The 23,733-nt window shown below is 39.6% G+C and overlaps 1 protein-coding gene and 1 long non-coding RNA gene across 4 annotated transcripts in view; one reads left to right on the top strand and one right to left on the bottom strand.

Annotated features, from left to right (window-relative positions):
* The window catches only part of LOC116665770, a 128,083-nt gene that overhangs the window by 53,786 nt on the left and 50,564 nt on the right, over positions 1-23,733 (bottom strand). The window lies entirely within an intron of this gene.
* Positions 1-23,733, top strand: part of CDH8 (cadherin 8) — a 313,666-nt gene that overhangs the window by 255,407 nt on the left and 34,526 nt on the right. For all 3 annotated transcript variants that reach the window (XM_032486452.1, XM_032486453.1, XM_032486454.1), the window contains exon 10: positions 5,885-6,002. In XM_032486452.1, the coding sequence (XP_032342343.1) occupies positions 5,885-6,002 (118 nt within the window). The remainder of the gene's footprint in view (positions 1-5,884; positions 6,003-23,733) is intronic.

Genomic DNA, 23,733 nt, shown 5'->3' with positions numbered 1-23,733 from the left:
CAGTTAGTGACGTAAATTGGGTAAGATCTGGTACCAAGAGGAGCTGATGAATTACTGAAAGGGCAGAGAAGCAAAGGGAATTAGTGCTAGAACCACCAAGCTATGTAGACATAATGTGTTCAAAAGGAGGCTGAAGAAGTCTCCAAGCCTTTAAGACACATAGAGGGTTTTAGAGGATAGCATTTCTTAAAGTAAGTGCTCAAGAAACACTTTTAGGGGATAGCATGTCAATATACGCTATGGTGTGTGATGTGTCCGTGTGTGTGTGCATGTTTTACCTGGTAAGGTGGGGAACCACTGTATTAAACAGAGGTAAACAACATTATCTCCGTTGGTTTTGTTTAACCAAAAGATCCCCTCGCATTTATAAATACATACAAATCCCGAAAAGGCTGTATGGTCTTCACCATTTACCAAACATAGTTGATCAAAAAATCTTAAAAATTTCCTTCAGAGAAAACTATAAAACTAGTACATGAAACCCAGCTGGAAAAATCTTGCCCCAGAAGTATAAACAATAGGATAGATATATTTTCAGCCCAGGAAGTAATGCTTGTATGATACGAAGAGGGCGTCAGGAGATACTCCTGTGAAGTTATAAACAGTGGAAAATGGAGAGGAGTTGAGATTAAAAAGGAAGTTGAGGCTTCTAAATTATGTTACAAACTGTGTATTTTTACCTTACCAGGGAGGTTTTCAAAGCAAAGCAAGTGATGGGAGTAATTTTTAAAAATATATTGATCATTTCAGAGGTACACAAAATGCATGTGAAATATGCAGAGTCCAGCAAAAGAAAAGGGAAAATTCAGACTCTTTATAAATACATCCTTCAAGAGTCCTTGCTTTGTACCATTTTATCTCAGCTTAGTTTCAGGAAAGGAAAGGGGAGTGAAAAAGAATGAAACCGAGGAAAGCATCGGAAGTTCTGTAGTGGATCTATGAAGGCACACCCCCAGATGTCTACCCGGAGGCCTGAGGACTTCACTTACTGCTTGACAGAGACATATGCAGTCTAATCTGCATCCTCTTGTTGTATTTTCAGTAGGTCAGACCTCTAAATATACGCTCTGAATAGCCACATAATTCTTTTTTAAAACAAGGATATATTCATGCAAAGAAATGTGACGTGGGGAAACACTTTGGGCAGGAAAAGAAAAAGCTTGATTGCCATGCAAATTACACAAAAGTACCTAGGAACTGATCATTAAGTGGACACGAATAGTGCTTGTTTTGAACTATATTATACAGTTTTAAAATAATTGAGCTATCGTGTGGGGTTTAATATAATTTCTCAAATTCCCGTATTTCCTCTTTTTTCAATCAGTCATCGTTGGTATAACCATCTCTCTGGTAGGCATAATTTCTGTTTTCAAAGACCGCTCTTTTAGGGAATGATTCTTAGCCTATTTTGTTGTATTCTCTTCCGCTACGGACACCGTTGATAATCTGATAAAAGCTATGGATTTTCCTCTCAGATAGGTGCATATATAATTAATGTCATACAGTTTTACTTTCATGTATCACCCTTTCCTTCCTCAAGGTGAAACCTACTGCTCTAAGAAACAGAAGGAGGTATTTCAGAAACGTTAACCCTAGTAACCAGAAATAAACTAGCAGTAATAGGCAAAAAAGTGAACAGGAAAACAAAAATGATGCTGTCCCTTCTGTAATGCCTTTGACATCCCCTCTTCTCATTTACTCCCTTTCCACCACCTTCAAAATCAAAAGGGAACCTTAATACTCATAAAGCAAAGTACACGGGTGGCAGGAGTAGACAAGGTCATCCTTAGGCACTCTCAAAATACTGGCGGTCTAAGACCCAGTTTAATCCAAGTACATGTGCAGAAGGTATGAATGTCAACAAGACTTGAGGGCAACCTGACACAGTAGGGCAGGAGGATGCAGGGAGTTTGTTAACCAGTTCACCCGGGGTCAGATGTTAGATATAATGTCTTTGATGTGCTGGCGTTCGGTCTGATAAGTCTCTTAATACCTTCCTCTCAAGGTTATGTAAGATACTGGTGATGATACTAAAACATGCCTGACATGATTTATTTATTCATCCATTTATTCATTTAGACAAATACTTACTAAACAGCTACCATGTGCTAGACACTATTCTAACAGTAGTGAGAGGGGGAAAAAACCCCAACTCATCACCTAAGAACAAATCAATTGAGTAATGCCTGCAGGAACTCATAGGGGATGTTCTAATAGAGTCCGTGAGAGTTTTAAGGTTGTTAACAGATCAGATAATCAGAAATGTGCGTGTTTGCTGGCTGCTCGCCTTTTAAAAAGTTGATAATGACAGTGAAACCCTGCTGCTATTAAATATTTTTGAGTTAGTATAAAAGTATAAAATAAAGTTTAATAAACTATACGAAGAAAAACAATCTAACTTAGCTTTAGTGTTATTGATAAACTGAGTGGTTTCTCTAAAAACAGAGTCAAAATTATGATATGGCTCATAATTCTCAAAAACATTTTTTTTTCATGTGATGCTTTAGAAATGTCATTTGATTTCAAATCAGTAATTTCAAAAAATAGATCAGAGTCCACTCCCGCTGAAATCCAAACATGTCCCCAAGATCATTTCCTTATGCAACACCCCAGATATACTTTGTTTTTCTGATAGAGATGCATTTTAGCTTTCATTCCCATAAAATTAAGGACAGTAAATTACCAAACATTCGATTTTTCAATAGCAACCTACCATCATTGGTAGAAAGGTCAATATTTAAACTACTAAACTATATATGTATTCCTAAAAATCTATGTCCTCTCCAGAAATTTTTATAACATTTTCACGAAACAGTTGTCCAATTACTTAAAAATTAACTGATGTCAGAGTAGCTCACAGTGGGGAATATGTGCAGTTTTCATTTGTCATCAACTCGGTTGTGAGTTGAAATAAAATCTGCTTGTGTGCAGGAGCACTTCCTTCAATAATTCTCTTCTTTGTCTTCTATTGTTTAAAGCCAAATGTGCTCAGATGTTACTACATCAATGGACATTTCAGCCTTTTTAATATGGGTAACTTTGTACATTTTAATAGCATAAAATCCTTCAAGTGATCTGCCAGGCATTTTAAGGTAAAAATGACCAGACAGTGGCCATCTGCATTAAAATGAAATGAAGTGTCAAAAATGGTTTAAACCAAAGTCTTAACCATAGCCAGTTCATGGGATATTTGGAAATTAATTTAGAAATTCACCATTTCATCACTTTTTCTGCCCCCAACACATCATGCACTGAGTTTGATGTCAGCTTGGCAATACAGACTCCCCTGGTGAATAATAACAAGGTACCTATAATACCAGTTTTGTCCCTTGGCTCAAAAAAGTGGATTCCAGACTTAAGCGTGTGCATCAGAATCACTTAGAAGACTGCTTAAAATGCAGATTTCTAGGCCCTGCCCCAAGCCTTTTTGGTTCAGCAGGCTCAAGAAGTTGCATGTCTAACCGAGTTCCTGGCCTAAATACATGGTGGAAAAAAATACTCATTGCAGGTGTAACGTTTAGGCCGTACTTCTGAGATGTGGTATGACAGGGGCTTATACTCCTTGACTTCAGGTAAGCTACCTGATTGCATCTTTCGTTTTGGTTGCCGTGGCTTACCTTAACACGCGGGTGCGTGAAGCAGCATGTGTGAGCCTTTTTCACGCAGATTACTTAGAAACAGTAGGAGCGGCGTTACTCACAGGGGTTCGAGCCCTTAAATACGCTTTGAGAATGCATTTTGTTACGAATGATTTCCACCCTAGAACATCAGGAAATCCTCTCTCCATTTGCTTTTGCTCACACACTTCAGGAACTACTTCTTCAACAGGCACAGGTGGGAACTGAAGTCTTTTAAAACAAAATTGGGTAAAGGGAGAAGGGGATGCTCCGTGTGCTCACAAGTTAACTGTTTCCCCCTCTGTTCATAACTGCCTGGAAGAAGGCTCTTGTCAACTTCGTCTGTTGAATATCTGTACATGCAGGCTGACTGTGAGTCATCTGTGTTTCACGCTTTGCCCCTTGTACTTTAATACTTTTTTAATAAAACTGGAAGCCTAGGGACATCTCTCTGCACTTCAGTGTCAAGGCAAATATGCTAGCTGTTTAGATACAGTGAATACAACTGCATTCCCGACGAATCTGATGGAGAAGAGGCCCTGTTTGCATAACATTAAAGTTGTTATGTTTATTAAGGTGCTATGTCATGAATACATGGTAGTGACCTTAATAAAAAAATAATACATAGTGATGAGAACTAATACTCACTGAACGTTTACTAGGAACCAGACACTGTATTAAGAGACTGACGTGGATTTACATTAAGAATGAAAATGACCCTACGAGAAAAGTATTATTTTTATTTAAAACTTAGGAATACGAGTAAACTGAGTTTCTGAAAGAGTGTATGGAGTCCCTCCACGTCCTGCAGTGAGCAAAGGATGCGACTGTGACTTTTACGGAGGCAGCTTTATTTCAGAGTCTAGCACCTTAATGACTATCTCACTGTCTTAACCATGAGTTATATTTTGTGCTATTTTTTGTTATACTGTTACTCAAGCGAAGTACCATGATAGGACGTTTCGCAAGGTCCCAAACCTACAAAGGAAGGATGTGTTCCATTTAAAAAATGGAGAAATAGACGTTGAGAGACATTATTTCATTTATGCCTCAAATAACCTTGATGCACTGCTTACCTTAGAGCATGTGCATCTGATACAGCACAAAACTTCACAGCTATTGACAATGTCCTTAAATTGTGGTTCTCCTCTTGTTTAGGTGATAAGTTACAAGGCAATGACACCCCTTTCTCAAAAAGAAGTGATTCATTTTTTTCTCCTTAGTGATATTGGCGAAGTTGAATGGGACATAATTGTTCAAACAGATATAACCTAGAGGTATCATAATTACACTTCTCTAAACTTCACAAAGCTGAGAGCATTTCCCTGTTAATTTTTTTATGGTACATCTGATATCATCTTGACTGTCATGCTTCATAGGCATTTTTTGGTAGAAATTCTGTTGTAGCTATTTACAGTAGTGGGGTAAGCTATAATTTTTTACTACATTAGCTGTTGCCCAGTGTTTCATATTGCAGTGATTAATATCAAAGAATCATAAATATGAATTATTAAGCTAATTCTTTGACGTCCTAAGAAACATCTTAGCGCTAAGTTAACGCAGCTTTGCAAATGAAATAAGCACATTCAACTGGCACCGATTCCAAGTATATGTATCTATTCAAACAGTTCCCCACACAGTGGTAGTTCTTCTCATCCCTGTAATTTATTCATCTCAGGATACACTCCAAAGCATTGTTTGCATGTGTTATCCACTAGCTTTAAAACAGTATTCATTACTGGGAGGGAACAGATGCAACTCTTCAGAAAGGTTTGCTGCAGTGATGTTTGTGCCGAGGAACATTCTATTTGGCAAACGTTTGTAACCTAATGAGTGAAATGAGAAGAGTTGTGAGGATTCCAGAGTCAAGGCCTTTACCACTAAGATCCTCCCAAGAGTCACACTGCAATCACTGTAACAATTCCAGGTTTCATTCCAGAAGCCCAAAGATACTCAATTGGAAAGAAACCTGCAATTGCCCCGTGGAATTTTCAAATACCCTTAAATTTACTATTTCAAGCCACAGATACCAAATGGGCACAAAAGTAATGACCTTAATTTTCATCAACTTTATCAAAGCTGAGGTTTTTAAAGTGATGAATGTTTCTCCTTATTCCTGGCACAAACCATCCATAAGAATTTAGAAAACTGAAAAAGATTCCTTGGACTGAACTGTTGGTCCATTAAAGGAATGTCACTCAGCTTTTAAAGGCAGTGGGAGCCCTCTGATGTCATCAGAAATGCTGACGTCAAGTTTTATGTTACAGGTCATTCAAACAGTGAGTGCCATGGACAAAGATGACCCCAAAAACGGACATTATTTCTTATACAGTCTTCTTCCAGAAATGGTCAACAATCCGAATTTTACCATCAGGAAAAATGAAGGTAAATATGTTAGCACTGTAAAACAGAGTAGGCTATAAATTGGAAAATAGGATGTGATTTCATAATTTGACTGAAAATATCAGTAAAATAATTTTTTTTCACCCATGAGGCATTGAAACTTAGCTTTATCAGCCTAATGGCATGGTAATTACATCACTTCCTCTTTCCAATATTGAAACAATAGACAAGGAAATTGTGAATGTGGGCGTTAATTTTATCCCAGGGAATACCTCAATCACCTTACTTAAAAAAACAAAAATGAACAGTAAGATTTAACCCCTGTGAAAGTTCCAGCAATTTTGAGATACTGAGACATCTGACAGGAGGAGTTGGCTTCTGCTTTGCAGCTGTTAAGTTTTAACTGAATGTTTACCGAGTCCGTATGGAAAGTCTATTCTAATTTTGCTTGGTTTGTGGGTACACATTAGGGGTGTTTGTTTTAAGCCTGTACCAAACTTTGACGATAGCAATTAGATCAGAAAATCCTTCTTGAAGGACAAATATTTTGGAGCTAACATGAACTGATTTTGTTGTTAAGTCTTTTACTCATGGAGAGCATTTAATATATTTCATTATTTCTTGAGAACCAAGTTCGGATTAACCGTCTTGCTTAACTATTGTCTATTACATATGAAGGTCATAGATCATTTTAAAAAGTCTATCATGTACATTTTTCTTTCGTAAGCTGCTGTGTATTTAACAAGGATTTTTAGCTGTTTATTTGGGCTCAGATGTATTTAAGTCTTAGTTTCAGCTGTTTCAGAATGATTAGCAAAGTAAATGTATTGTCTGGGGCTGTCCTCTGGCTTTCCTATAGACATCTGTTTAGATTTCTGAATGTTCTATATAGAAGCCATACTCAGAAGAGTAAAATTTGGTTCATGACAATTGTTTGGATCATTTGCTCTGTTTTGTTTCAGGGAGGTAGCAGATTTTGATAAAACTTGCTTTGTGAAGTAAAACAACATTTTATGGCTCTTGTTAAATATATTCTGGCCTCACCTCTAAACTTAATGCTACTTAGCTCTATGGGGATGCCTTGATAAATATGGGTGCATCACGGAAAAGGAAATGAGAAAGTTGTTATACAGATATTACTCATTTAGTTGGCTTCCACTATTATAAAAACTAAGGAGACAAAATCTTGATCTTTTGCCTCAATAATGGAGGGACATGTGTTAGCCTCTCTAAATTAGGAGCTCTAATTCAGGTACGTTGTCTTTGTTTTTTGCTTAATGCTGCCAAGATTTCTTTTTAGTGAAAGTCACATGACTATGTCTAAGATGAGAGCCCCCTTGGAAATCCCAAACTGAACCGGAAGCCTGCAGAAGTGTGGCCCACGCTTACTTTGATTGTGAGCTGATAGGTATCAGTCATTATTTTTGTGTATCAAATGCCCTACATTTAAAAATTCTCTGTGAAGAAATGTTTTCCCATCCCGAAGGTTCTGAGCTCCTTGGCGCTTTCTGCGCGTTCTGCACTTTTCGAGAAATGCCTGTTGCGGGTACGGCCCATCAAAGGCACTGCAAAGACACGTGTTGGGCAAATGAGAGGTTGTCACGGGGCACCTACGAAAGTGTAGTTTTGTACTGTATTTATTATGGACTAAATCCTTTAAAGACAAGATTTTAGTCCTGCAGTAAATGAATTTCAAGTGTTTTCTCTAATTTTTAGAATTTTACTTTGTAAAATAATAAGTTTATACACTGAGGAAACCTCTTTTTGCCTCATCACACATTTCAACAAAGCCTGTAATAGAGTATTTATAGGCATGTGGGTTATCTGTTTTATTTTGAAACTAGAAAATAGAAGTTTTGACTTACCTCACAGGTGTAGATGTGTGTGTGTGTGTGTGTGTGTGCGTAATAACTGAGAAAAAAAGATGCCAGGCATTGCAAAATTACTTGAGACAGAGCACTCTCTGTGCCACAATTGTTTATTTAAAATTATGTGTTGATTTATTTTGCAAAAGTACCATATAATTTATTATTCCAACTGGGACATTTTTTTAAAGTGAAAGGGGTTGCTATTTATATTTATATTTATGCCTGGAAAAACCATAAACCAGGACTGTCTTGTGGAAACCAGGACATATGTTGACTGTGATTTTGGATTTAGGATCCAAATATTCAACATCTCCATAGAATATATCATGAACTCACAGGTCTTTAGAATAGCTATGTCAAGTTTATAATCTATTTCCCTCTTCCTAGGTCAGAAATTCATGAGTTTTATTCCATAGACCATTGCTTTTTTTGGCATCTGGCATCTGGCATCTGGGTAGTTTCTGTAAAAACAGGAAAAAAAAAAACACCCTATTTTTCTTCTCTTAACATGTAGAAACAAAGTATTGGAAAGAAGTTGTCAGATTTAAAATATTGGAGATATGTTGGTAAGTAGGTAGATAAATAGAAAATGTGTGAGCCTGTTCGTTCCTTGTTAATGATGAGAGAAAACAAAACCACCAGAAAGTTTTCAAATACTAGATGTGACGTAGTTTAAAACTATGGTATATTTTATGTTTGAAACATGGAGAGAATCAAATGGTATAGTCCTATTTAGATGGAATTTGAAACGGTCAATAGCTGGTGTTTCTCCAACAAGTGCATCACGATTTACAAGTCTCAGCCCATCAGATGAAGGTTACGATTTTGAGAGAGTCAATGTATTCAAATCCGTAATTGAGGGACAGATGATCCGCCTTTTTAGTTGGCTCTTTGAGGGAGACGGTTTCCATGTCTGGCATTTTCTAAGGAACTTGCAGCGTGTCTTTGAACCCAAAGTTACTGTGATCTTTCTCCTCTCTCATACAGATTGGTCCTTCTGCAGTTTTCAGCTGACTAATTCATAACCAAAAACAAAATGAAATAGAAATTAACTGTCCCTTGTCTCCTACACAGCTGAGTGATTTCACAAATAATTCTCTTTCTGAATATATGAGAATAATATTTCTGCCAGAATAGGAAAGCCCCCTTTGATACAGATAAAGGGGAAAGCAAAGGTCAACAATGTGACGTCACTCTCATCACATGCACACACTGAACAACCAGAGCACCTTGAATCTTCTCAATTACACAGCCCAGACATTGGTTTCTCCATCTTCCTGGTGGGTTAATTTATAAACAAAAGGAGTTTGACTGACCATATTTTAGGAAGCTACTCAACAATTAAATATAACAAGTCAAGGAAGATAAATGGACCTTTTCCAGATACAGAAATATCTTGCATGCAGAAAACTTAAGGTCTGCAGAAACCTGGTCTTCTCTATCCTGCACACCGTAGTTAAAAGGCTTAATTGCAACTGCCAGAAAGCAGGCTGGAGAAATGGGAGTCTTCCTGTTTTATACTGAACTATTTGAATCACGTGTGTAGAGAAATGAGAATAAACATAAAACTTCGCTCCCTAAAGAGGGCTTGTGGGAAGGAAACAAGTAGACAGGAGAGCTGGCCTCATTTACAGCTTGATTACGTTTAAGCAATGACAGCAGGGGAACCCGAGTATCTGACGACCTAAGTTTTTTTTCTCTTCTTGCTGACTTTTTTTTTTTTTAAACAAAAGTCTATTGGTAAGAACCTCACTCTAAAGGCATGCTTGTGATAATGAGTGATAATTATTATTATTGTGATCATTTGAATCTTGTAGATGCTGACTAGGGCTTTGACATAAGTGTGCCTTGGGTTATATCTCAGTGTCCATTATGTGGTTACCTGTTTAGAGTATAATTCATGTTTGGTGTTGTGGGGTTTCCATCTCAGCTGAATGGCCAACTTCAATCACTGTGTGTTTCATGTCTTTTTATCCTCTAGAAGCATCCCTTGTGAGAACACTGACTACAGGAAGTTATTTTAAGCCTCAGTTTCCTCATCTGTAATACCAGGACGACACTACCAGTCCACCCCATAGGTGTGCTGTGATGGGTGCGAGCAACCGAGGGCTCACACAGCTCTTAGCACGATGTCTGGCACATAGGAAAAAACTCATCAGTAGGGGAACAAGATCCTATTTATGTGAATCCATCAATTCCTACATTTCCATGCCGTGTTCTCTCTCTTCTGGCTTATTATTCTCAACCAGGACTCTTTGCAGCTTTAACTCGGCTGATTTTTTAACTTTGTACAGTAATTCTGAAAATGGCCTCGGTAGTCGTGAAAACCCTGACCTGACCCTCACTAGCAGGCACTGCAGTGTACTGCAGCCTAAAGGGTGTTACCACAGAGACAGAAAAGGGATAGATTTACAGGAGGAGAAGGTAGGGGAATAATAATATTTATCAGCCACAAAATAAAATAGTTGGGATTCCTGATCTGGTTTTAAATATGCAGACTGTCTTTTCCTTCTCCTTTGCCAAAATGAAACGCAGCTTTCTACACACAGAAGGAGATGACTCTGTGTCCAACGGACATTGTTGACGTGACCCTCCATTCTGGTGTATCAAGTTGTTTTAAATCACCCACAACCTCCCAGCGCACACTCTGGGAATCATTTCACATAAGTTGGAAAATTAAAGACAGCCGTCCTTTGCTCTTCTGAATGTCAGCTTATCTCAGAGTCCCCTTGTCACAAAACTAAAATTCACTGTTTGACAGTGGAAGTGGATTTCCCTCATTCTGAGTCAGCCAGAGCTGACCCTCTGTCTTCCATCGTTTCTCCAGCTGAATCCTCATGCACGCCCTGCCTGTATTCAGAATGCAGGTTTAGAGGCAAACAGAGTCCTTCTCTCCTCCACCTTAGAACAGCTCTGCCTGATCTGGGCTGAAGTGGGCATGAAAACCCTTCCTGTTACTCCACACAGCAAAGAGGACCACCTTGGTAGGCCCATTGTCCTCTTTCTGGCCACCGTGGGCCTCTATAAGTTCTTCCATTATACCAAGCTGCTTTGAAACAGAGGACTTGTCTGAATAGCATCTCTTTCCTCAAGCGGCCTTTACAAAAGCCGCCATCCCTCAGCTGCAGCAGCTTCACGATGGCTGGGTTTCTCTGGCAACCAGACCTAAGCAGCGAGTGACAACTGTGTGCTTGCGTGAGTGCGATAATGAATACTTGCACCTGTGTGTCTCCACTATGGCGACCCTGCCTGCCCTGCTCCCACAGTGGGCTCCTGCACAGCCCCAACCATCGACAAAGAGGTCTTTTTCATATAAGGTGTTCGCTTTTACCCATACGAAGCATGGTGTTTTTCCTCAGTGTTGAATCATGAAAGGTAGTGCTCAATTTGCATGAAACAGAAGGGCCAACTGGGATTCCGAATCTGCAGAATAGCATTATGCATACATGATCCAAAAAGGCTTCTGCTTCAGTAATTCATAATTTATTGTTTATGCTTCCAGCAATGTTTCGTTGATAAAAAGCCATTTATGTTTCATTTTGTCGTCTAAACTGTAATTAAGGACGATGTACAAGCTAAGAAAAATAGATAACAGATCTGTACTTGCACTTTCCAAGTTAAGTATAACTATATAGTTTGGTTCAGAAAACTAGATTTTCTCTGCTTAAGTAGTTTTCGGAAAATTCTTCTTTTTTGTATAGTCTCTGTATCATTTTTGCATGTTTGCTTTTCTTTTTAAAATCATAATACAGGAATACCTTCAAAAGTTAAGAATTCCCTTTGCAAAAATTAAAGATCCTAAAAGTATTGCTCTGGTCAGATACAGCATGGCACAGTATCTTTTCAGTGTATATTTTTGAAGACAATTTAGTTCTGAGATTACTGACTCCTGCAGATATAATTTAGACACGTTGCACATGCTTGTATGTGTAGCTGTCCATATGCTATTCAAAGTTATGAACAGAGCTTTGCTATCAATTTGCTAGCAATCACTTCTGATCCTTATAGAGAATTCTAATTCTGAAGATTTTTGAAAGAGAAAAACCAAGAGATAAATTGGCACATGGTTAGTTATCTTGAAGTTATCTTAGTTATCTTATAGGCAGGCATAGAAACTTTTTTTTTTTTTTTGAGAATTTTGCTTTCTGAGATGTTTACTTCAAAAGAAAAATAAAACAATAAAAGGATCACTTGAACATCAGGGGGAGTATAAACAATTACTCAGGGAAATGTTTTTTCTTTATCAAATCTCGTTTGGACCACTTTGTTGTGTGTGCCATTAAAGAATAATGTTATTTACTGATTTATCATCTATTTGCAAGCATCAAAATAGGCCTTGGGATTTTGTGGGTGCCAAATAAACATGACTGCCCTTTGGTAAGCACAACCAGATATTAAAATTGAATGTGGAAACAAAATGAGCTGTCAGTCTATGCAAATTCTCCTTTTCTACAAAAGTATTACATGTAGTTGACAGTCATTTCATCTCCTTTCAGCACAGAAGTTTGCATTTTGAATTAATTTGAGCACTTTATAGACACAACATTGGGCATATGTGACATTCCATCTAGGGATGTGACCCGAATAACACACATCATGGGCTTTGGATCCTTCAGTTTGTTCAAGTGTATAGAGAAGGCAGAGAAATAATTTGGACACAGTAGAAGGGACACACGCATAGATAAACATTTAAAAAGTTGACTTGGGATGAATTAGAATGAATGATAAAAGAGAGCCCCTGTGGAATATAGAATAACACAGACTTCCTGGTTAAGAACATTTCGTTTTGAACCCTAGCTCTTCTGAATACGAACTGGGAGAACTTGCATGAATCACTGAACACCCTTACGCCTTTATCTATAAAACGAAAATAATTACCCCTATGTTGTTTTGAATAAAAAAATATTACTTTAAGTAAAATACAATTAAAATGTGGTAAGTTTAGTGTCTGGTAAACAGGAGGCATTCACTAAATACTAGTTTCCTTCCCCTCTTTCTCTCCTCCTTCTACAGATTTCTGAGCCCCCTGAATCTCTTTCATTCACCCAGTGCAACAAACAAGATTATTAAAAAGGAACCCAAAGTAAGGACTTGGATGATAACTAATGGTATCTTGTTTAGCTGCTCCATACCTGAAAGGCCAATGATTGAATGTATCAGTAAACACTGGCCATGAGTAAAACAGGGGGGAAGGAGAAATGAGAAGAGTATTCGGGTAACTTAAGTTCTTTGAATATAACCCTCATTACCATAATATAATCCATGGATAACTCTAAAGAGGACCTAAAAGTTGTAGGTTTCCACAGGACTGGGTCTTCTGTCTCCTGATCCACTTGCATTCAGCTCTCCATATTCAGGCAGATGGGATATTTGAGGGCTGATGGAATGATATGGTTTTTGAACTAGGAGCACCTTAGTAAATAGCCAGATTATGAAGACAGTAGATTCTAGATACACAGACTTCAAATGTATTTTTTAAAAACCAGTGGCAGTGTGCTTTAAAAAAGGCAATGATGATAGATGTCTATCTCCCCAACTTCATCTTCCATCACTCCCTCCCTTCTACATTGTTCTGATTTTATACATCCTTTAGGTTGAACATGCAGAACCAATGATGCCCTTTACATCTACTCTCCTTTGCTTCCGTCTGGAATATACGCCTTCTGCTCCCTCTATTTTCCATCTAGCTAATTTCTAGTCGTTCATAAAATCCCTTGTTCCTCTCATCTGTGAACAGAGCCCGGGAGTACTTAACAGTGGCTGTGAAGTTTTCTTTGCTTTTCTCTGCAAGACTGTGTGGTAACCACTAAGGCAGACACGAGTACCCGTCTTGAGTCAAGGGATTTCTCCTCCACTGTCCTCTGAGGTTATTAATAACAGAGCATATCTTCATTCACTCACATATTCATTCAACACCTGTTTATTTAATGTTCACTACGTGCTAGGCACTACCCTGGGAATTGGAAATAAAGCAGTTAATAAAACAGACACTGTTTTTGTCCTCCTTTACAGAGTAGTGTTGTTCTCCTTAGGACTCAGTCTTAAACTAATTTGAATTCTCAGAGAGGAAGGCTATAATTTAACATGGCTTTTTGTCATATGGTGGAGAAATTCACAAGCTAGCCTGCAAAATACTGTGTTTTGTGGAGGAATGATCACACATTCTAACTTCTATACTGTCATAAATAAAGTTCCCTCTTAAATCTTACCCAACTTGTGAAACGTATTCTACATAAAGAGTTAGGTTTTCTTGTATTCCATCTCTCCCATCTTTAAAAGCATTTGGCTGATCAGGGCGGTGACAGACATCTGTAGTCATGAACAGATAACACTCCCTGTGAGTTTCAGATTGCTGTCCTCATGATTCCTGAGCTTAGACGAACGATGCTGAGCCACACTCTTCAGTACATTTCTGCTTGCAGAGTCAAATCATGTTGGTGAGCTCCTTCCAAATTCATAGTGATCCAAAGACATCACTGCGGTTGTGCTGCAGCACTGTGAGCCGGGGCTGATGATTCTATTTTTGCAGGTTTATTAGACTCCATTCTAGTTTTGACCCAAGTCTCATTATAAATAGTTCATGTCTTTTCCCGTTCCTTCGCACAGTTGGTTTAGATACGTGTCAGTTAACAAGTTTTGGCTAACTTCCAATGTGGTATAATGTTTCCTGAGGGCCCCTGGCAACTAGAGGATGGTGGTGTGCTGATTTCTGGACGGGATGTCGGTTCCTGTTCTATCTGTTCCCTAAGATGCCACCAGGATGAATGGGCTCATGTGCTCTGTAGAGGAAGATGTCCTTGGACCTCTTTGGGTTACACATTGCCTTTGCTTTCACCCTAGTAGACTGCCTACTAGAATTTCCTCCCTCTGTTGCTTGGGTATATTATTCTCAGCCTTTTGAACGCTGATTATCTTCCAGCAGTCTGAAACAGGGTGATGCTGTACCTGGTGTGCTGAGCACATTCATCCTTCTCTGAGTTTCATGCTTTCATTTGGCCAGTCACTGCTAGTTTCATCAAGGTCACACTGTGATGTACTTTTCCCTGGACTTCCGTTTCTTCTTGCACAAAATGAATAGGTTAGTGCTGGGAGCTAAGGACTCACCTATTCTAACATACTGAATGTGAAAACACGTGGTGTTAGGAGAAATATCCACCAACTTTGAAATCAGACAAGTCTCACATCCACCAATTAATGAAAATGTGACTTTGGACACATTCTGTAACTTTCTGTAACAGACCGTGTTTGTCAGTGTTAAAACAAAACTGCTGTGATGAACAAATGAAAGACTGTAGGATAAATGCCAAGGGTAGTACCTGAACTTATGTGATACTCTGGGTATTCTGTCTTCTTTATCAACCTTCAAAAGAAATAATGCAAGTGGAAGTGATCCTTACACTAGAAATTATTGCACCAAATCTCGTCCACATTAAAATACTGAATAATATTGTTAAAAGATGTGCTTCTACAATATTGTAGGTTCTCTCAGTATGTTGAGCAGGTTTCTGGATATATCAAAGAATTAAATTATTCCAATACATCAAAAGAACTCAATGAACATATGATACATGGTTCTAATAGTTTAGAATTTGGTAAGCCTTGCTTATCTTCTAAGCCTGCAGACAAGGAAAATTGAGAGTTTTATGAAGATACTTAATTATCAGATTCAGTTTTGACTGATCAGAGAGAGCTCTCAAAAAGGAAGAGCTTGAATGAACTTTTACAGAGAGAAGAGCAAACAGTTATGGGCAGAGGTGTCTGTCCCAGTCAAGGAAGAATGCTCAGATATATGAGTAGTTTACATAAAGGAGAAATAGGGAACGACCAAAACTGCAGTGAAATATTCTGTGGAGACCCATAAACTCTATGATCATAAGACTTTGCTTGATTCACAAAAGAAAATTAATGAAGTAGTTCTTAGTATTTAGAGTATATTTGTATCTATTCTTGATGTTTTTCACAGGATAAAAAATGTGTCTCACACATTGAGGCAGTTTTTCTTCACACACACACACACACACACACATACACACACAGTTTACTAATGGGTCTGGAAAGTAGATTGATATAAACACATATTATGTATATCAATATTCAACATACACATGTCTATGTACGTATGCATATATGAATGTTTTCTCAGTGCATGGTTTCAAATCTTAAAAATAATAAATAACTTTGGCCAAGTTCCGAAACATATTGTGAGTTGATATGAAACTTGCCTTTGTTATAAATGTTGGCAGACTAAAGTTCAATAACGAAAGCTTTAGAATGGTTAAGAGACAATTACCTACAATTCATTATCTTTTTTTCCCAAAGAAAGAAAACTAAAATGTACCCTGGTAATTAAAGTTCACATTTTGACTGGGTAGAGAGGAAACAAAATGAAAACCTATACCCCTATATTAATCCTGTTATAACTTTTCTGTCTTTCTAAAATATTTCTTCTAAAAAATTTTGCAAGAACTTTTTTTTCCCCAAGAAATAATCTAACATTACAATGCCATGGAAATATAACTGCTTGCAAAACAACTTTCATTGAGAAATATAAAAAAGGATTATAAAAATTAGAAAGTATGCTTACATCTCTGCTTAGGATATTACTGAGAATTCCTGTGGTTATTTTTAAGATAAATCTGTACTTTCTTACTCCGGATGTGTTATATATCAAATTGCAAAAAAAGAAAAAAGAAAAAAAGCTAAAATTTATTGAGCACCTATTACTTCAGGTAATTTACACTAACAGCTATCTATTACTATACATACTCAGGGAGAGTATTATTACTGCCATTTTGCAGTTGAGGAAAATGAAACTCAGACGTGTTTTCTGACCTGCCAGGCACAGAACGCAGCTACCCAGCTGCTAAAGCTGCTTCCTCACCAGCAGCACATACTGCCTCCCAAAGCCTGACGCTGCACTTCTACAACACTGCTCAGCACAACTGGTGATATTTTATTTACAGTTTTCAAACACTTGTGCTTTCTTTTTTCAAACGCCAGAAGGTCAGAAACTAATCACTAAGCATTAGAGAAGACCATCTCAGCATGAGTTGAATAAAACCTGGCAACATCAAAAAGAAGACAAAAACCGTCAAATGGTTTAGTGTAGATGAGGCAGGGCTGAAAGAACGCGTTGCTACGCCTGCTGCCTCGTGAGCAGCTACTACACGTCAAGGGTGGTTCTAGGCTGCACGTGTCTGATCCTCGTAACGGTCCTTGCAGTTCATGACGATAGCGAGTTACTAAGAGTCACAGTAAAGCATTAGTTTCCCACGCTTAGGAAGAAAACTGAGACGCCCGTCCTGGGCTAACAGACCTGATTCAGTCTAGCACAACTTCCAACTCTAAATTTAGTGATGATATAGAAAGATATAGATGTAAAAAGTGATATAGAGGATATAGAAAAAATGAAACTCACAAAAACTGACTGATGGTCCACATTTTGCCAAAATCTGGAAGTGATGTCTAATTAAAAAGCTGAAATTTCTAGATTAAAAACACCAGGAGCAGCAACACCACGATAATCAAGTCTGTCAGAAATGGAGGAAAGATGCTTTCCAGAAACTTGGTTGAAGCCCTGGTGTGGCCCCTTGATGAAGAAACAAAGTATACACCAATCATACAAATTGGGTAATCAACCCTATAGGGGTGTTTCCTTGGCTTTTCCCACATCTTCTAATAATTAAAACTCACAGAAATCAATTGGACAGAAGGTATCCAGTGAATTGTAATGGGAAATTGCAAGAGAAAACCACCATTTAATCCTGATTACTCATACCTTATTCATGCTGCATTATCCTATTTTAATGAACATACATAATCACTCAAATATATACACAATGCGTCAGGACAAGGGAACACAGATAAATCATTTAAACTTTTTTAAATATGAAGAGTCTAAAATGCATTAAATGGCGGTGGGGGGAAGCACTTAGGAGCACTCACTATTTTTTTGGAAATGGGACTTTTGTAGTACTGTGATTCCACATAATACATACTTTTTATTAGTATGATGTGACATTTATGAGATCTAAGTTAGAGACACATAAATACTTGACTCCTGACCGAGATCAGTATCTTTTTTTCCTTGGATGTTTCTAGGATTTTTATATTCATATAGAACAAAGTAGGGACTTAAACTAGGGCATCATACCTGTACCTCAGTGTGGTCTAGTGAGCCTCTGTGACTGAGATAGGTCAATCATAGTGGCCTGAAACCAGATCAGGCCAACATGTTATCTTTGCTTTTTTCTGAACAGAAGCCCAAATGCTAATCTGATGCCTTAAAACTTAGGCATCACCAAGTGTAAGATATTGCTAATGAGATGCAGCATTCATTTATCTCCAACTAAGAAAAATAATGCTCTACTACAAAGCTGACAGTTAAATACAATGGGCCCTCAACTATAATACACAGCTTTGTTTCTCAGATATTAAAACATGAAGAATATATGCATATACCTTAGAACAAATGAAATACAGTATTCCTATTAATAAACCTGCAGAAGAGCACTTTGGCTTATAAACAGAACTGGAGGGAAAGAACGAGAACCTAAGTACAAAAATCATGCTGAGTATCCAGATCACGCCCTGGAGACCAGCACTCCACTGAGGCTGGAGTACAGGCAAACTGTGAGAGCTGCACAGAAGCACATTTCCAAAGACCTCGTTTCTGTTATATTACTCACTTGCTTAATCCCTTAATACAGTGTCTTTCAAAATAAGCAAAGCACCATTAACAAGGAATCACTTACTCATTTCTCTCAAAAGCACAATTTTCAATGTTGAAGTTGCAAAGTGAGAGTTTAAAATCCAAATCTTGGCTATGCACAATTCTCCGGGAAATGCATCATTGGGGTATGTGTTTGGTCTTGTTTATAAGTGCAGAACACGGAGACTTAGCATCATAGCATTTCTCTCTTCAGGGCCTTTCCTCCTCAGAAGGGCGATGACACTGTGCCAGTGGCAGAGAACAGAAAGGCAGCAGGGGCTTTAGTATCACAGTCCAGGTGGACCAAGTGGCAAAGTTGGTGGGACCTTATAAGAGGAAAGGAGGACGCTGGCATCAGGTAGGAATGGAATTTTAAGGGATTAAACCACCTGTATAAAACCTTCCCTGAAATGTAACCTGGATCTCAACATGCTGACCCTAAAGAAGGATAAGGAGGGCTCAGTGAGGGAGGGTGATATCGCAGCAGGAATTTCCAAAAAGTAAGAAACTCACTCCTAGGGACACAGATGTTCCCGCCTGTGACTCTCCTTCCTGAGAGGAGCACTCAGCCATGGTGCTGCTTACCCGGGCTGCCCGCGGCTCCTGGGGAGCCAGGGCCAAGACGAAAGGAAGGCAGCAGTTCCATTAGGAGATCCAGGGAACCTTAGGAAAGCAAGGCCAAAACCAGGCTCTGGAGACTATGCAGATAGAGAATTTACTAGCAAGTGCCTGGGCCCCTGCGAACTCTGCTTTTTAAAGTCCATTGGATTTTGCTCTATGGACAGAAGACCATTCGCATCACAGTGGGTCTGAGCCTCTTGCCAGACAGCGCGCATTAGTTTGTTTTCTTAGAAGGCGCAGAAGGAAAAAAGTTGCAATGCAGAGAAAATTGGAAGAAAGAGGGAGAGCATGGACTGTTCCAGCTGTGATTCTATTACCCTTAATCCCACACAATTCATGACTTCCTCAGGCCTCTAACACATAAAACACTCTCAGGGGCAGCGATGATCAAAGAGAGCAGCGACAGAGCCCGTCACACAGGTGCGGAGGCCGCCGTCCGCAGGCTGGTTCTGTCTGTGGGCTGCATCGCTTGCTAGCTGATCTTTGCTAAGTATTGCATTTCTCGGACCGAGTCTCCTCTTAAGCTGGGAGCATCCACGTGTTACTTAGCAGCATTGCATGGCGTTTAAAAAACAAATTATGTGACCTTAGAGTATAATTCATGGGCTCAAAGGAAAGATTGATAATTGGTGGCTGTGTTTAAAGAATGTAAGCGACTGATGAATGAATGCACGCACTTAATGTAGCTTCATACAGAAGACCTTGTGGAGAGCGTCCCCTTCTCCTAAACAGAAAAAAAAACTCGATGGAGCAAGTACATCTGTTCATTAAAACTCATTTGTTTGTAAGTGACGGAAAACTCCACTCACAATTACCTGAACTATAAAGGTAAACCAATCCAAATAACAGAAAGTCCAGCGTTTAAACGGCTCCTCTCACGACCGGATCCAGGGGCCCCCAGGATGCTGAAGGGCCCTGACTCTCCCCAGCACTAGTCCTCTACTTTCTTTCTCTGTTCTCTCTTGCCTTCCCTGTATATTCTCTCCAAAGAGTGGGAAAGAAAGCTTGCAGGGAGGGTCGGCCTATTCAGATCTCATGTGCTGCTGTTTTGGGGTGATAGATCCTCTCTTTCCCAGATTCCATATAAATTCCTGGTTTAAAAAAGGGGGGATGGTTCATGTTTGACCTAGGAGACGAGTCTGTGACTCAACTGAGCCCTTCTCTGTATTTATGGAGGTGAAATATTCTCAGGGCCGCTGTGCACAGTTGTGTGAGTTGTTCCCTGTGCAAGTCTCCTCGCCCCGGGAGGAGTGGCAACTGAAAACCAGCACACATTCCCCTTGAGAAGCTATGACCCCAGTGAGGTCTCCTTTGTCTCATTGTTAGAAAGGTACCATCTCATCACCAAGGCCTTGAACCCACTGAGGCTGCAGTCACAAAAAGATGAATACATCTTTTAATTCACACAAATGCAACCTTAGGCCAGCAGCAGCCCTGAGACCCCTGCTGGGAGAGCCTGGGCAAATCCCCACCTTCCACTGGAGGCAAGCCGCCCTATTATCACAATCAGAAGACATGAAGGGGGGTCCATTTTAAAAGGAAAGCAGGTTAGAGAAATAAAGAGTACAGACAGGATGAGAAGGTAAGTCACAAACAGTCCAGTAGCCTCAGTGCTGCGAGTGACCTCAGCAGAGGGATTCCTTCCCTTCCCTTGGGAAGCTTCTCTGTAAAGAATGACTCTCCCTGCTCAGAACGTTATGAATTGCAGTTGTCTGTTATGTGACTTACATTGCATTACACTGCAATATGTCATTGTGAGATGTGACATAATATAATGTAAGTGACAGGCAGCTAAAATTTTACAGCGAGAAAACTTTTTTTTTACATCCAGGATCTGCTATCAAATTTGATAGCAGCTATCAATCCATTTTTTTTTTCTGCAGATAGATCAAAAATTTGATGTTCATGAAAAGCAGGTCATTTTGAAACATCCACAAACACTTCAGCGCCTGCACAACTCAGTTACCGTAAATCCGGTGAAAAACAAAACCAAACCCTTCAAAAGCTGCATCAGCCTTGACTCACGGTGCTCCCTGTGATGAGTGTGCCATTGTTTGGGATTATGAGTTCAGTTTTCTTTTGGATAATGCTAAAAAGTGATGATCAGATAAATGATTTGACGCTAGATCAGGCTACTAGTTCAGACCGGAGGGTGGTTTTGCAGCCTAGGAGACAGCTGGCAATGTCGGGAGATGTCACAACGGAGGACGGGGTGGGGTGTTACTGGCATCGAGTGGGTAAAGGTCAGAGATGCTGCTAAATGTTCTCTGATGCACAGGACAGTGCCCACAAGGTCATTCTGTCTAATGTCTTGGTAGTGTCCCTGATCCCAGAGGTCACTGTTTAAGGGAATTGGCCTGAATATGGTCATGACCTGGTCCAAAAGGGTCCTAAGTAAAATTTCGATGAATCTAGCTAGAATTGGTTTTACCCATTCACCCCATCCACAAGACAGGCTGCGGCAATGCATTGTTTAAATATTCAGCTAATTCTTTTGTGCTTAAGGGGCACTTAACAGAATCTGTGCACATCAAAACTGACTGGGAATTTCACACACTAACATCCTCACAGCAGGTCCTATAAGGAGAAGAGAGCAGAATTTCTGAGGTCTAGTTTTGCCTCCACCACAAGCTTATCTTTGAGGGCCTTTGGAAAATGGTTTCCCCTCTTAGGCCCCGGTGGTCTCATCTACACTATGGGAAACTGAATAAAGCAGAATCACTTGACTTTGCTTGTTTTTTTACTAAAGGAATCCTTATATTAAGCTATATTTTTCAAGCTGCCCTAATTACACAGAACACATAGATGTGAAGCCCTATGACTGAAACAGGTGAAAGACAGGACCAGGGGCCCTGTCCATTCTCCATCACCCCATCACTCCCAATACAAAAGACCCCAAGAGATAATCTGAAAACTGATGATGCAAGAGGCCCCTTCCAGGGGTAAATTCATTTGATGTTATGAATCATGCCAGGAAAAGACACTGGAAAATCAATATTGCTTTTGGTAGGACTCACTAAGGAGTGTAGACAGCTTCTTCAGCTTTCCCCTTTGCTTCCAGAAAAGCACTTCTGAGAACAAAGCTGGAAATATAATCCATTATCAGTGTTTGTATGTCCCTGACAAAGAACTCTCACTGTCTAGGATTTCCATCTGTTGAGATACAGAGTAGCACCGGTTAAAAAGCAAGCAGGCTTTAGATTATGGCAGCTCCCAGCAGGAACCCCTGCGTTGCCTTTACGCACTCGGTGTGTTTGGGTTCATTATTTGAGGTCTGGGTGCGTTCGTTGCTTTCATTGTGAGGCTGGGCTAATAATGCCTATCGTAGAAGTGATTTTAAGGATTAAATGTGATAATAATGTAAAGCACTTGCCACAGAGTGTGATGCATAATAATGGCTACCATTTATTGACCGCTTTGCACAGTAATTGAAAGAATGAGAGATAATGTGTGTAAAGTGTGTGGCACGTAGAAGAGGCCCGTATGAAGCAGTAACTGTTGTTACTCAGCTGGAACACACGGCCCGTATGAAGCAGTAACCGTTGTTACTCAGCTGGAACACACGGCCGGAAGGAGTCCTGGGAAACATTTATAAAATGGAGGTGGCTTAATTTCACTTTTTTTGCATCCTGCCTCATTTATCTCTTTTTCTTCTTTGTGGCAGAGAATCCCCACGTTGCCCCTGGGATCTCAGGGTCCAACTTGGACACTCAGTAAAGGCTAATGTACACGTAACTCGTAACAACAGCAACAGCGTCTGAGTATCTGGCGTTTCTTAGGAAAAGTGTCTCCATTTGGCAGATAGGCAGACGGAGGTTAAGTACCTTAGCCAAAGTCAATTAAACATGAATCAGTGAATCCGGGATGCAGGTTAAGACAGTCTGCTCCTGAACTCTGCGTGTGAATCATATAACTGAGTGCTGACAAGCTGAATGCCTCCTAGTAATGGGACCCTGCGATGGCGCAAAGCAGCGACCCTTTAACTGAGTCACAAGGCTGTGCATCAGCCAGCATGCCGCTCTGCTTACCTTCATATTTCTTCTAGTCTGACTCAGGCTCAGCTCTTCTCAACTCGGTTCACTTCGCCTGCCTGGGGTGTTGGCTGGGATAGCCTGGACCTCATTCCATGTGGTTTCTCCTCTTCTAGAAGGCTAACCTGGACTCAAGGGGTACATAGGTTCCCAGACTGGGAGCAGATTCTTCAGGCTCTTTCGATTCCTGGGTTTGGAACTTGTACGTGGTCACTTTAAGCACGTTCTTTTGGCCAAAACAAGTCACAGAGCCAACCCACATTAGGGGAAGGGCACAAGAGACTCCACTCTCTGATAGGAAAGGGAACATACATTCTGTGGGCTTTCCTGTGGTCTACTACGGCTTACCTTCTGTCCCTAAATCCTTCATATTCTTCTCACGTTCAATATATGCCCTCTCCTATCCCAGGACTCCCCAAACCCTCTTACAATTATACATCAGCTAATCATGCTCTGTAACAGGTCTGAATGCAAATGAGATTCCTCTTTCAGCTTCTTTCAATCAAGAAACTACGAACTGAAAAGACATATTGTCTGTACCC

The sequence above is a fragment of the Camelus ferus genome, chromosome 9 (genome assembly GCF_009834535.1).
Source record: "Camelus ferus isolate YT-003-E chromosome 9, BCGSAC_Cfer_1.0, whole genome shotgun sequence".
Lineage (NCBI taxonomy): Eukaryota > Metazoa > Chordata > Mammalia > Artiodactyla > Camelidae > Camelus > Camelus ferus.
Note: the sequence above shows the minus strand (reverse complement) of the source record. Positions and strands in the feature narration are given on the sequence as shown.